This window comes from Stegostoma tigrinum, chromosome 6 (assembly GCF_030684315.1).
Source record: "Stegostoma tigrinum isolate sSteTig4 chromosome 6, sSteTig4.hap1, whole genome shotgun sequence".
Taxonomy (NCBI): Eukaryota; Metazoa; Chordata; class Chondrichthyes; order Orectolobiformes; family Stegostomatidae; genus Stegostoma; species Stegostoma tigrinum.
The window spans coordinates 58,714,517-58,729,479 of NC_081359.1; the positions used below are offsets into that span (position 1 = coordinate 58,714,517).

General features: G+C 39.6%; 1 protein-coding gene across 7 annotated transcripts in view; it reads left to right on the forward strand.

Moving 5' to 3' along the window:
* tenm4 (teneurin transmembrane protein 4) overlaps positions 1 to 14,963 on the forward strand; it is a 973,741-nt gene that overhangs the window by 917,660 nt on the left and 41,118 nt on the right. For all 7 annotated transcript variants that reach the window (XM_048532769.2, XM_048532768.2, XM_048532771.2 and 4 more), the window contains 3 exons: positions 978 to 1,210; positions 4,046 to 4,200; positions 12,270 to 13,147. In XM_048532769.2, coding sequence (XP_048388726.2) covers positions 978 to 1,210; positions 4,046 to 4,200; positions 12,270 to 13,147 — 1,266 coding nt within the window. The remainder of the gene's footprint in view (positions 1 to 977; positions 1,211 to 4,045; positions 4,201 to 12,269; positions 13,148 to 14,963) is intronic.

Genomic DNA, 14,963 nt, shown 5'->3' on the forward strand with positions numbered 1-14,963 from the left:
AAGTTGAGATGGGATCTGAAAGCAGTAAATATTGTGAAAGGGATAGATAGGGAGGATAGAAAGGCTGTAATTGGGGGCATAGATTTAATGTGAAAGATAGAATGCTAAGAGGAGAGTTGTAGATTTTCTTTTTTCATCCAGAGGGTAGTTGGAGTCTAGAATCCTTGGCCTGAAAAGTTGGTTGAGTAAGAAACTCCCACAGAATTTAAATAGTACTTCAGTATTCACCTGCATTGCTATTACCTCCACGTCTACGGGCCAAGAGCTGGAAAATAGGATGAGATCTTTGTTTACTTGTGTGAGTACAATGGGCCAAATAGCCTTTCTCTGTGGGGTAAAACTCTCTGAGTTCACAGGGAAAACTAATTAACTGTAGGGGTCAGCCAGAAGGACCCAGAGGAGACATGGAGAGAGGAACAAGTGCACATGTGTGTCAGGTAAATGTGATTCAAAGGCATTAATAGAAACATAGGAGATGTGAGCAGAGGAGGCCATTCAGCCCCTCAAGCCTGTTCCAGCATTCTTCACGATAATGGCTGATTGTCCAACTCAATAGCGTAATCCTGCTTTCTCTCCATAATCTTTGATCCCGTTTGCCCCAAGTGCTATCTCTAGTTGTCTCTTGAATGCATTCAATGTTTTGACATCAACTACACCCTGTGATGAGGGACTATGGGTGTGATTGATCAGAGCTGTTACGATTAAGAACCAACAGAGGTAACAGTGTGGTACACTAGTCTGGGGCAATCAGTAAGGGTCTGCCTTAGGTAAAATATGTTAAGATACATAAAAGACCACATGTTAGTTAGAATTGCTGCAGAATGAGTTAAAAGAGTTTAAAGGACGCAACATGTCCTAATTGGAAGGCACAGCAATTAGCACAAACAGCATTGACAAAATTCAAATTTATAAGTAAACATTAGAATAACTTGAATGTAGTTTACCTGAAGCTTAACATTGATTTTATTTTCTTTTAGTAACAGTCCAGCGCACAAGTACTACCTCTCTGTGGATGCTGTTTCGGGATCATTATATCTCTCTGATACCAATAGCCGACGTGTCTATAAAGTAAAATCCCTTACTGGAGTTAAGGAAATCACTAAGAATGCTGTGGTAGTGGCTGGAACAGGAGATCAATGCCTACCTTTTGATGAAGCTCGATGTGGAGATGGTGGAAAAGCAACTGAAGCCACTCTGTCCAGCCCAAGAGGTAAATTCTCCATTCAATCAATCCCTACAACTTTACCATTGGTACCTGAAAGCTCAGTAGATATTCTTACCTTTGGATTGCAAATATACTTAAAAAGTGCAAGAAATCCCAACAATATCACATCAGTTTTGAAGATTCTACCCTTGGGTGTCAGTCTGCACAAAGTGCATACATTCTCCCTGTGTTTGTGTGGGTTTACACTGGGTCCTCCAGTTTACTCCCACAGTCGAAGAACGTGCAGATCAGAGGGATTGGCCATATTACCCATACTGTTCAGGGATGTGCAGGCTGGGTGGATTAGCCAAGGGAAATGCAGGGTTACACGGATAGGGTGAGGGTTTATGGGTTTGGTTAGTATGCTATTGGGAAGATCAGTGTGGGCTCAATGGGCCAAATGACCTGCTTCCACACTGTAGGGACCTATGATTCTACTCTATTCCTCAGCTTACCATTTTGCAATTGTTCTGAAAGTAATCATCAACATAGAGTACAAAACACAGACAATTGATATTAGGTGATGCTCTGATTGTGACTCATACTCTGCCTGTTAGCAGGAAGCACAGTGTCCACCTGCTTATTAATATACCTTAAGACCATAACAAATAGGAACAGAGTGATCCTGTTCATGGCTGATGCGACATTCCACACATCCACTTTCCTGCCCTTTCCCCGGAGCTCTTGACTCCCCTACTGACCAAGAATCAATCTATCTCAGCCTTAAATATACACAAGAGCTCTTCTCCTACACCTCTCAGCGGCAAGTAATTCCAAAGATTCACAACCCTCTGAAAACAGAAATTCCTCCTCAAATCAGTATTAAATTGGTACCCACTTGTCTGAGACTATGCCTTCTGTCCAAGAATCTTCCCATGAGGGGAAGTGTCTTCCCAGCATTTGCCCCGTCAATACCCTTCAGAATCCTAGAGACACCACAGTGTTCTGACTCCAGCATCTGCAGTTCTTGCTATCTCCTTCAGAATCCTACATGTTTCAAAGAGATCACTTCTCATTTTGATAAACTCTTTAGAGCTTCCTATCCAAATACAACCTATTTTTAATGTTAGGTGACCAAAGTGGCAGCGATCACTTTCTTATAATTTTACACAGACTTAATGACAAAGTTTGCGGATGCCTAGGAGATCATGTTACTGTGTCTTTTCCACACCCAATATGCATTTTGGTGCAATCATTTAATGCAGTCCAGAATAACATTGAAGTATTGATAAAGTTCGGGAGAGAACAATAAGATTGGGAAGAAAATTAGCTTTTAAGCAATGGAAAAGCAGTATAATTTGAAAATATTGGAAGAAATAGGCTTGAATTTATTTCACTCCGAACTGTTGGGTTGGTCGGTGGAGTCTCTTTCAAATCCAACAAATAACCTATACCCCTTGCCTACTTACTTCCCTTTCCTCCACTGTAATTTTATTATTGGAGGGTAACATCAAATAACACCCATTTAAGGGCCTTACTGGCTGATAATGGGCAAGGGATCCCTCATTAACTGGCTCAGTGGGTCCATCAATGCTGCCCTCCCATGGCCCTCTCATTCCCTTCTGCCCGTGGCCTGGCAGGTCCCAGCCTCCCACCCACCTCACCTTCCCTCTCGAGCTGAGGCTCAGAACTTGGTACCAAAGGAACCCTCACTTACCCAAATCTAGAACTCCTGGAGAGCTGATGGCTTCTGATTGGTGGGGTCACTGTCTCTGAGGGGCGGAGTCCCTGTTTTAGTGATAGTTAAATGGCTGTGGCATAGCTATTGATCCCTTTGGCATGCTGTCTCCTCCCAACACCCTGATGTGTAACCCTGCATGTGTCAGGCACAGAAAAACTGGTGCCTCATACAGTTCTGTTCAAAGTATCTAAATTACTTAAAATAATGAGTCACATTGCTATTTTCCAACAATTAAACTCTACAGAAAATTAGAATATGAAATGAACAAACCTGGATTAATAATTATAGGCTTTTATTTCCCTTCATGCAGTAAAACATGAACACAATATCAAGTAATTCCATCAAACAGCTGGATAAAAATGTGTTGAAGAATGGGATTGAGCATTATAATGATAAATATAGGTGATTAAATACCAATATGTCACCATATTCTTTTGCTACTAAACCCATACAGACGTCATCCCCCAAATTCATTTGAAATCCTATCTGTAGTCTGTTGCCTTCCATAGATATTAAGAGGATTGGTTGATTTGCTACTGTTATGAGGCAAATTATGTGGTGAGTGAACTTTCTATTACCTACATATATCAAAAATTTCAACATACATTTCTACTAGTTATCAGAAATGAAACATATGTATTTTTTAAACATCCTCTTGATCTTTGCTTGTTAGTTATGTAAACCTTCAACATATGTTCTGTGGAAACACATATCTTGGAGAAATAGAAGGAACACTGCAGAAGACCAGAGCAAAATACTGCAGATGCTGAAAATCTTCACTCAGCTGGAAATATTCAGTGGGTCTGGCAGCATCTGGGAGACAGTAACCAAGTTAATATTTCAGGTCAATAAACTTTCATCATAATCTCTGATAAAAGATCGAAGAATCAAAATGTTAGCCCATGTTTCTCTCTCCACAGATGCTACAAGACCAGCTAAGTATTTTGAGCATTTTTCTATCATTGCAGAAAATGCTTTGGTGAGATATTTGCCTACTGAGTTAAACTGCTACTAACACAAATACGATGACTTTGAGGATCCCTGATGACCCCATTATAGTTTGCAAGTTTATGGCTAAATCAGCAGAAAACGTGGATATGGAGTGAACTCAAATCCTTTTTTGACACTTACATTGGATTATTCATTGTTTTCCATCACAGGTATTGCTGTTGACAAATTTGGGTTGATATACTTTGTCGATGGAACAATGATTCGCCGGATTGATCAGAATGGAATCATCTCCTCTGTCATTGGCTCTAATGATCTAACATCAGCAAGGCCTCTTAGTTGTGACTCAGTGATGGATATTTCCCAGGTAATTTACTTGTCATACTGTGTTAATCTTACCAAAAAAGGTAACAAATTTACCATTTTTTTTATTGGTGCACAAATTGAAGATAAAGTATGGGGAAAATTAGCTGAAAGATAAGTGGATAGAGTTTCTAATTTATCCCATGTGTCCAACATAACTTCATTGTGAATGCCAGAGAAACAGCATAAATGAATGTTGCTACTATATCTCTGGTGTCAATCTTGTGCTGAAATTACAGCAGATTCCCAGAAAAACACTGAAAGAAATTCTACCCCAAACTGTCCACTGGTTATATATTTCTCTATACATAGATGAGGTTTGTGCCAAGGGTCATGCAAATCAAATGGAGAAATAGTTTGAGGTGCTGATATTTTAAAATAATTCATTTTACCTAGGTTACTTTAAGTAGCTGGTTATGTTTGAAGTGTGTATGAATTCGCTCATGATGATAACTAATCGCTTTTAAATGAAGTGAAATTTGTAAATATCATGTAACAAAATAAGAGATATGGCAGAAATTGTAAGTGGGAAGAAATAAAACTATCACAAATTAAAATTCTGGCATAATATTCACCTAAAAGCAATTCATACTGAGTGCACTCAGTTTCTGACAAGAACAAATACAATCCCTCAATTCACTTTCAAAATCCCAACCTTTAGCATTCCTTTTCTCACAACATTTTTGTAGCCACTGATTTACTCAACCACACTCTCACCTCCAATTTTGATGTCCAAATTCACTAAAAAAATTTACTAAGGGTTCTAGTAGTGCGGTGGTAGTGTCCCTATCTCTGAGCCAGGACCCTGGGTTCAAGTCCCACCTGCTCCAGGGATGTGTAATGACATCTCTGAACAGGCTGATTAAAAATCTTTACACTGTGTCTCTCTCTTTGTGTTTTACCTCGGCTACAGCCCCTATCCATCCACTGCCAAAACACTGTAGGACCACATAAACCACTATTGGAACCTGTTTTCATCTGCTAATACTGCTCACTTTTCCTGGCTTCTTTCTCAATTGCAATGTATATTTTTAAATCCCTCTCTGTGGCATCTCCAAACAAGTATAAGCTTCGCAGGGACTTCCTTGTCACTAAGGTTAGACCAACCTTTCAGCTCTGCCAGCTCCCTCTGCTGCATCACTCTCTTCCAAATGCGTGAAGGCTAAATGTCCCTTAAAGTTCCAAAATGCCCTTGTACCAAACTCATATCTTTCTCTAATTTCTCTCCTATCTCCCCTCAAGTCTTAACTGAGCACAGCTTCTACATGAGACTCACTTCCTATTCTTTGATCGTACTCCCAATAACCTAATGGTAATCTTACTTCTCATCCTGATCCAACGATAGCTGATATTATAAGTGGTTCTCTCCCTTCACATGTTGTTCCTTCTCTCATTTAATTCTCCTGACAACATTCTTCTCACCGAGAACATCAATCCATGATCCCAATGTTCTTGAAACTGCAGCCCCATCTCCAACCTCTTGTTCCTCTCCAAAGGCCTTGAACATCTTGTTACCTCCCAAATCTGTGCTCCTCAATTTCCCAGAACTCCATGTTTAAATCCATGCAATGAGGTTTCCCTCCCTGGAAGTATTAAGAGACATCTTGCATGACCGCACCGGTCATAAACTTCGTCTCCTCGTGCATGGTTTGCCCAAAGCTTTTGACATATTTGTCTGAATTGTGCTCTTTACAGAGTCATAGAATGATCAGGTCACTGAAGTAAACCATTCAATTTTTTCATATCTGGTCCAAGCTTCCTCTCTGCAGAACAATCCCACTGGTCCCATTCTCCTGCGAATTGCCCACTGTCCTGCATATTAATTTCCCTCAAACAACATCAGGTTTTGCTTTGAAATAATTGATCACTTCTGCTTCCAGCACTCGAGAGTTTCAGGTCATTACCACTCACTGTTTAAAAAGCTTCTTTCTCATGCTTCTTCATGCATCTCTTTCCTGAAACCTTGTTGCCTCAGCTTTATATTGTCAGCTAATGAGGGCATCTTATCCAAGATCTATGCACCTATCACTCCATGCTCTTCAGTTACTACTCAAGCAACTTGTTAATTTTAAGGTTCACATTCTTGTTTTTATACCTTCTGTGTCCTCATCCCTTCCCACCTTTGCAATCTCCTCCAACCCCACAGGTCTCTGAGATATCTATCTGTAGCTAATTCTGTCTTCCTGAGCATCCCCGCTTTTAAATATTCTAGCATTGGTGCCTACACTTGCAGTTGCATAGGTCCCGCATCTGGTTTTCCCTCCCAACAGTTCTTCACCTATTGCTCCCTTGCTTTCCATGTTTAAGACATTCCTTAAAATCCACCAATTTAACTAAGCTGTTGTCTCTTTAACCTAATAGCTCATAGAATCAGAATTTTACAATACAGAAGGAGGTCTTTCGACTCATCATGTCTGTACCAGCTCCCAAAAGAACTACCCAGCTCATCCCATTCTCCAGCCCTTTCTCTGTAACGCTCCAAATTCATCACCTTGAAATGTATATCTTTTAAAACCTCATGTGGAATCCACCTCCACCACACTAGCTCTGTTGCTGACAATCTTGAAGTTGTGACCCCTAGTGACTGACATGCCTACCAGTGGAAGTAAAATATCTTTCTTTATCCTGTCAAAATTGTTCTTAATTTTGAACACCTTAGTATGGTCACTAAGGTAGAGAAAATAAGCCCAATTTCTCTAATCTTTTCTTACATTTAAATTCACTGATTCCTGGTATCATTCTAGTAAATCTCCTTTGAACTCCGTCCAGGGCTTTAACATTCTTCCATAAATAAGTGCTCAGAACTGAACACAGTATTCCAAATGTACTCAGACCAATGAATTGTAGAGATGTAGCATCCCTTCCTTACTTTTGTTCTCTGTGGTTCCATTTATAAACCCAAGGATCCTATAAGCCTTCTTAACACTGTTTCAACTTGCCTGGCCACCTTCAGAGAAATACTTATATGAGTCCCTACTGCTTCTGGACTCCCCTCAAAGTGGTACCATTCAGCCTCTATTGTCACTCAGCGTCATCTTGATTATGCACCGTACCTTAGCTACAAATTTAAAGATTTTACCCTCAACACTCATCTCCAATCATTTAAAAACCAGAAAAAGCAAGGGTCCCAACATTGATCACTGGGAAACATCACTTTCAACCTGTCTCCAGTCGAAGAAATGCCCATCTATACCTATCCTCAGTTTCCTGTATTTTAGATAACTTCTAATCCATGTTGCCAAGGACCCATCAATCCCAAACATTTCAGATTTGCTAACCAACCTGCCATGTGGCACCATATCAAATGTTTTTAAAAGTTCAAATATATGACATCAAGAGGCATTATCACATCCACTGCCTGTATCACCTCATCAAATAACTCATGTAAATTTGTCGGATATGACCTACCCTTGACAAAGCCATGTTGACTGTCTTGTATTAACTTATTTTTCTCAAAGAGCATATTCATCTTATCTCATCCTATGGCCTCCATCAGTTTCCCCACAATTGACATCAAGCTGACAGGTCTGTCATTTCCTACGTTATCTTTTGGCCCTTAAAGAGACAACAGTCTCACAGTTACAATCCTCCAGTCCCGTGAGACTAATCCTGCATTCAAGAGACCCAGAACATTTCTGTCAATGCCTCTGCAATTTGCTCCCTCACTTCTCTCAGTAGTCCAGGATGCATCCTGCCCAGGCCTGGCAATTTCTCTACCTGGAGTGCTGCTAACCTTTTTAGCATTTCTTCTTTGTCTGTCACTATACTGCTCAGTTGTTCAACAGCCACATTTTCAACATGGCAATTGTTGCCATTTTCTATGTACTTATTTAGTACTTCAGCACTGAGGTTTTGGACTGGATTTGTAGCTCGGGTTGTGGGTGTTGAGGTTGGTTCGCTGAGCCGGTTTCTTGTTTCGCAGACGTTTCGTTACAGTGCTTGGTAACATCCTCAGTGCAGCCTCCAATGAAGCATTGGTGTGTTTTCCCACCAGGTTTTTAAACTCTGGGTTGGTTGAGCTGGATTACCTCACTTCCAGGTTTCTTCCGTGAGGAATGCATATGGGGTCGAGTTCAACATGTTTATTAATAGCATCCTTCATGGAATGCCAGGCTTCTAGGAATTCTTGTACCTGTCTCTGCCTAGTTTGTCCCAAAATCTTGGTGTTGTCCCAGTCGACATGGTGCTTCTCCGTGTCCATGTGGATTGAGATGAGTGAGTGTTGGTCGTGTCTTTTTGTGGCCAGTTGGTGTTCATGTACTCTCGTTGTTAGTTTCCTTCCTGTTAGTCCGATGTAGTGTTTCTCGCAGTCTCCGCAGGGGATCTTGGAGAGGTCATTGGCCCTGTCCATGGCGGGGAGTGAGTCTTCAGTTTGGGTGAGCAGTTGTCGTAGGGTTGACATGGGCTTGTGTGCCACTCTGATGCCCAGCTGTCATAGGAGCCTTGTGGTGTGTTCAAACATGTTCCTGATGTAGGGTAGTGTGATGAGCGTGTCGGGCCGTGTAGTTTCTTCCTGATGCTGTTCATGTAGGCATCTTCTGATCCAGTTTTTTGGATATCCATTATACATGAAAACCTGGAAGAAGTTTTCCTCCTCCTCTTGCCATAGTTCCATATTGCTGCAGTGTGTTGTTGCCCTTTTAAATAGTGTTTGCATGCAGCTTCGTTTGTGCGTGGTGGGATGGTTACTGTTGAAGTTCAATGATCTGTGTGTGTGGCTTTTCGGTGTACTTTTGTTTGCAGTTCCCCATTTGTCTTGCGCTCGGCCACGACATCTAGGAATAGGAGCTGTTTGTTCTTTTCCTCCTCTCTGGTGAATTTTTTTCCGGTGAGGATGTTGTTTATGAGTTTGTGTGTCTCTTCTCATTTAGTCCATTTAATGATGACAAAGATGTTGTCTACATAGTGTATCCATAGTTTAGGTTGGATTTGCACACTGCCTCTGCTATGAGCCTGGAGATAGGTGATCCCATGAGAGTCCCGTTGATTTGTTCGTATGTTTGACCATTGAAAGTGAAGAGGGTGATGAGGCATAGCTCCAATAGTCTGAGCATGTTGTCCTTGCAGATGTTTTGACTGGAGTCTTGATCTTGTTCCTGTAGTGTTGTCATTGTTTCCCTTGCTAGTGGTATGCCTATTGATATGAATAGGGCAGTGACATCAAACGATATCATGGTCTCTTCATCATCTATCCTTATGTCTTTGATGGGGTTGAGGAATTCTTGTGCTGAGTGGATAGAGTGGGGTGACTGACTCTGGTCTGAATGTTTGCTCTGGGTTAGGAGTGCAGAGCAAGGACAATTTCTGGTTCCACAAACTCCGGACCTGGGAGAAGGTGCCTCAGAAATTCAGACCTTTGTTGAGGGGGCAGGTTCTCTGAGAATTAACTCCAGAAACCTCAGCTACTGACTGTAAAGCTGGGCTAGGCAGAAGTCCTGCATTTGTGCTCCAGCACTGTGCTGAATTTGTTAAAAGAAACAACCCTTCTCCAACCCCACATTATTCCCATAGCCCATTCATACCACCCCATTCCACATCATACCCCCCTGCATGGCTCTTCATTCTCTCCATTCCAATCTATGCCCCTTACATCCTCTATTCCAACTTATGACCAATCTATATAACAAAGTGTGGAGCTGGGTGGACACAGCAGGCCAAGCAGCATCTTGGGAGCACAAAAGCTGATGTTTCGGGCTTAGACCCTGCATCAGAAAGGGTCTAGACCCAAAATGTCAGCTTTTGTGCTCCTAAGATGCTGCTTGGCCTGTTGTGTTCATCCAGCTCCACACTTTGTTATCTCAGTTTCTCCAGCATCTGCAATTCCCATTATCTGTTACCAACCTATCCTTTCCTTAATAACGCCTATGCCAACTTAGTGGCAACTCTTGCCAACTCACCTCCCCTTTGCACTACCATTTGTCCTAACTCCTACTGTGCCAACTTACCCAATATCTATTACAAGCTGGCCTCAAAATCGATGTTGAGATTTGATGAAATAAATTTCTTAAATATCTCTTGTTTAATTATAATTGAATAATAATGCATAAGGATTTTGACCCAGCCACACTGAATGAACAGTGATATATTTCCAAGACAGCATGATTATCCCTACTTCACAGAGTAATGAGGCTACAGCCTGCTTCCTGGTGGAATGTTGGCTGTCCACTTTCAGACATAGACCAAAATGAAATCAAGCAGCAAGAATGCAGAAAGTTATCTATGAAAATGCATTCTTCCAGCTGTATTAATTTGGCTGAAAAGCGAGCATCGAAAAGATCAAAATAACCCCTCTGGAATTTGTGGCAAGATTATTGGACCACTTTTGTGCTATTATAATTGCATGCTAATTTTAAAAAAAACACACAAACTTTAAATTGAGATTTGATGAATTAAATACATTTTAAAGCATTTGAAGTATTTTTAAATGTAACTTCCTTCCCTCCTGAAGTCACTGTTCCTTGCTCCTTCATTCATTCACTCCTGTACATGACACCAACCTTTTTTTGAGGGGAGTCTATGCAGCAAATGTTGGCTTTCTATCTTCTGTTGTACTTCATAGCAAACCCCAATTTTGACAATAAGTTATGACAACACAATCTCAATTTTCAATGAGAATCATTTAATAGCAAGTCAAATTGGGTTCCCTGGCTGATTTCTCCCTCACCTTCTCTCTCTGGTTGGAAACAATAAGAAACTTACAATTTTCCTGTTGTTCCATGCTTGACATTGTACTTTTCGATGAGCCATTATGAGTTTTTAGTATGGCCATTTTAACTAACTGGGAAAACCGAAGAGCCGCGGATGCTGTAAATCAGGAACAAAAACAAAGTTGCTGGAAGGGTCTAGAACGGTCACCAGACCTGAAACACTAACTCTGATTTTTTTTCTTCACAAATGCTGCCAGACCTGCTGAGCTTTTCCAGCAACTTTGTTTTTGTTATTGTCATTGTTAACTAACTAGGATCTGGTTTTAAAGCCATTTCAAATTAAAGACATTTCACTCATTCCTCACATCGGCACAATAAACTGTTGTACTTAAAATTGAAAATTGCAAGACAATCACAGTGGCAATGAAAAGGGTAGTAATTTTATTAGGGAAATCCAACACTAAAAGGAGTAAAATTGGTCCCTTTACCATGTTAAGAAGGAGCAAGAATATTTGTTTATCATTTGGAAGAAGAAAAAACCTTTCAGTTATTTCTCAAAGGTCATTGTGAATTTACAGGCCATGAAATCTTTGGAAGGCACTGTGTTTTAAAAAAAATCACTTGTGAAATTTGCTATCTGATGCTACTATAAATATTAGGCAAATTATGAGTATTACTTCATTATATTGCATTATTATGGTGCCTATTTCCAAATTGGAAGGAACGTAATATAATGGGGCTCATTTCACACCATCTTTATACAAATCCCTTTTATACACAGAGAAAATATGTTATAAAAGGCATACTTTAGTGTAGTTTTCAATTTTTCACACATATTTCAGAGCTCTTAACTATTTAATTTCTTTAATGTAGTTTCTTCAACAAGTGTGAAAAATTAAGCATAAACATATATAATAGCCTCACTTAAGCTATTTCATTAAAATGCTGGCTCAAGTTAACAGAAATTTCCCTGCCAGCAGTAACTGGAGAAGTCTTTCAAGCTGTTCCATTCTTTGGGGAAAAATTAAGATTTACAGCATGGATAAACTAAAATTTATTTTCCTTTTTATAAATTGTAGATTTCAAGAAAAAACATACATGGTCATTTTGTACATGTGTTTGTAGGAGTAAAGAGAAGAGAGTTTTGTAAAATTTTGATGATGTCATGCATAAATGATGCAACGATTTTCCAGTTTAACTGACATACTTAGGTGCTTAAAACAAATCAGGAATACTAAGTAAATGGATTAGTTATTAAGTCATTGCTTGAAAGTGTAAACATTCATTAAAAACACAAATTGAGTAGTCATGTAACAGTGGAAGGAGAAAAAAGGTGAGAAATTTCAGCAACATGTTTTACGATTGTTTCTCAGACTGAAATCAAATATTAATAACTACTATTCATTTTGTAACATTGTGCCTTCAGGTACGTCTGGAATGGCCCACTGATCTGGCAGTGAATCCCATGGATAATTCACTTTATGTGTTGGACAACAATGTGGTACTCCAGATTTCAGAAAATCACCAAGTTCGCATTGTGGCTGGCCGCCCGATGCACTGTCAAGTGCCTGGAATTGACCATTTCTTGCTTAGCAAGGTGGCAGTGCATTCAACCCTGGAGTCAGCCAGCGCCATTTCTATTTCCCATAATGGGATCTTGTACGTAGCAGAAACAGATGAGAAGAAAATTAACCGTGTGCGCCAAGTCACAACAAATGGTGAAATATCTCTAGTCGCTGGAGCACCAACTGGTTGTGACTGTAAAAATGATGCAAACTGTGAATGTTACTCAGGTGACGATGGATATGCAAAGGATGCCAGATTAAATGCCCCCTCATCACTTGCAGTATGCCCTGAAGGAGAACTGTACATAGCTGATCTTGGGAACATCCGCATTAGATTTGTTCGGAAAAATAGGCCTTTTCTTAATTCTCAGAATCTTTACGAAGTTGCTTCAACCATTGATCAAGAGTTGTATTTATTTACCCTCAATGGCAGCCATCTGTATACCCAGAGCCTTATCACTGGAGACTATCTTTATAATATCACATACACTGAGAATGGAGACATTAGCACAATCAAAGACAATAATGGAAACTTACTACATATTCGCCGGGATGCCACAGGAATGCCACTCTGGCTTGACGTGCAAGATGGGCAGCTTTACTGGCTGACTATTGGAACCAACAGTGCTTTGAAAAGTGTATCTACCCAAGGTCATGAACTGGCTATGATGACATATCATGGCAATACTGGTCTCATGGCAACTAAAAGTAACGAAAATGGATGGACCACATTTTATGAGTAACTATGTATATTTTGTTTATATCAGATAGATAAGTACATCTCAGGGTCAGTAATCAATATAATCTGATGTCATTCATTCTGTATATCTGCAGAAAGTGGCAAAGGAGTGTATTTGTAATTTCATTCCTTTCACCGAGACTTACCACCATAATGAATACACACAAGTAAGAAAAATTCCTCCATTCACAACAATGAAATCTAACAGCAAGCAGCACTATTGGAAACCTCTCAGATTGTTATTTGGTCTATTCTTGGTGTTGCTCATCAGATGACTAAACCAGAGAGATTCAGGACCAGCATATTATATCAGTATTGAGCTGATGCTGACATTTTTAGATGTGAATATCAGCCAGTTGACATTTAAGATTTCCATAGATGTGAATAGGCAGAATTTCTGACGATCTTCTTACCACTGCCCACCATTCTTAGTGCATTAAACAACATTCCCACAGCCATCTATAGAGATCTGGTGCAACTAGACTTTTTGTGTTCTCCAGAATTTAATTTGGAACTTTCCTTCTTGAAGCAAAGCAGTTTATAATTTTAATTGCAAATTTTCAATGGCAAGGTCTTTAGTGTGGTTCCAACCACATCCGCAGGTGCACAGAAGATTGCCCACAGCTACAAAGTTATTTTTAAAAAGCCCTTCAAACAAGAAGTTGTTAGACTTGTTTGAAGGTCTTATAAAATTAAGATATATAGTTTTCATTAAGTAATATTACAGCTGAGAAAGCAACTAGTTTATAATGTCAAAACTGGTAAAGATGACTGATCAAGCATACTTTTATTTTTTAATTCAGTGTGTTGATCAAATGATTAATGAGTTGATATTGCTCTCAAAATTTCAACACAAAATGTTGTAAAATGTCATTGTTTAGATATAAATAAGTCCAAGTCAACTGAGAATAACAGGAGCTCCTAACCTTTTAAAGTTGGGTTAAACAAATCCAGAAATAGGGAGTTATAAATGTGTTAATTTGTTTTCTAATTAAGTAAACTACCAAATATTTGAGCCTATTGTTAAATTATGTTGTCAACAAAGGATTAAAAATCCATATAATTATTAAGTGATGTATTGCAGCATTTAGCTTCTCCTGATCTTTTCTGATAACAGTAAATTCTTTCTCCTTCTCATCTACTTAGCTTCAGACTGAGGCTTACATCTTTCCTGAACAGTGACTGTGGTTTACTTGCTGAGCAGCATTTATTTTCTGCACTTCAAACAAATTTTATGTTTAATTCAATGTGACCTTCGCTGACATCAGTGAAGGGAAGAAGTATTGCATCATTGACAAAACATTTTGCTGTGAGATAGAATGACACAACACATGGATCAAACATGATGTTACATAATAAGTATAAAACTCATTTCAGGTTTTATGTTAACCAGTAGTGCAAACAAATCATTTCAAAAGAATGAAAGAATGCCCTAATACTGACTCACAATTGAACAATACTTCAGTTACAGGAGGCAATGGAGGAAAATTATAACAGGCAAAGTAAGACAGGTTAAGGGAGTTTAATCCCCTGAAAGAAGTATCGGGTCAGAATCACAACAACATGCTGCCCTGTCACAGGTTTCACCAGAACAGATTGACATGTACACCTTGGAGCGTTGGATAAGTAATTGTAATTAGTAATAGATCATTAACTACTGATTTAATGAACCAATTTGGCTTTAACATCCAGTGCATTTATATCCCAAGCTGTCAGCAAGTTGCCAGGGTCATCCAGCTGAGTTAGCAATGGGGAGTGTTTTGCCAGTGAAACTGGCAGACTGGCAAGTCTTTGATCAGTGAAACTGAAGAACGTT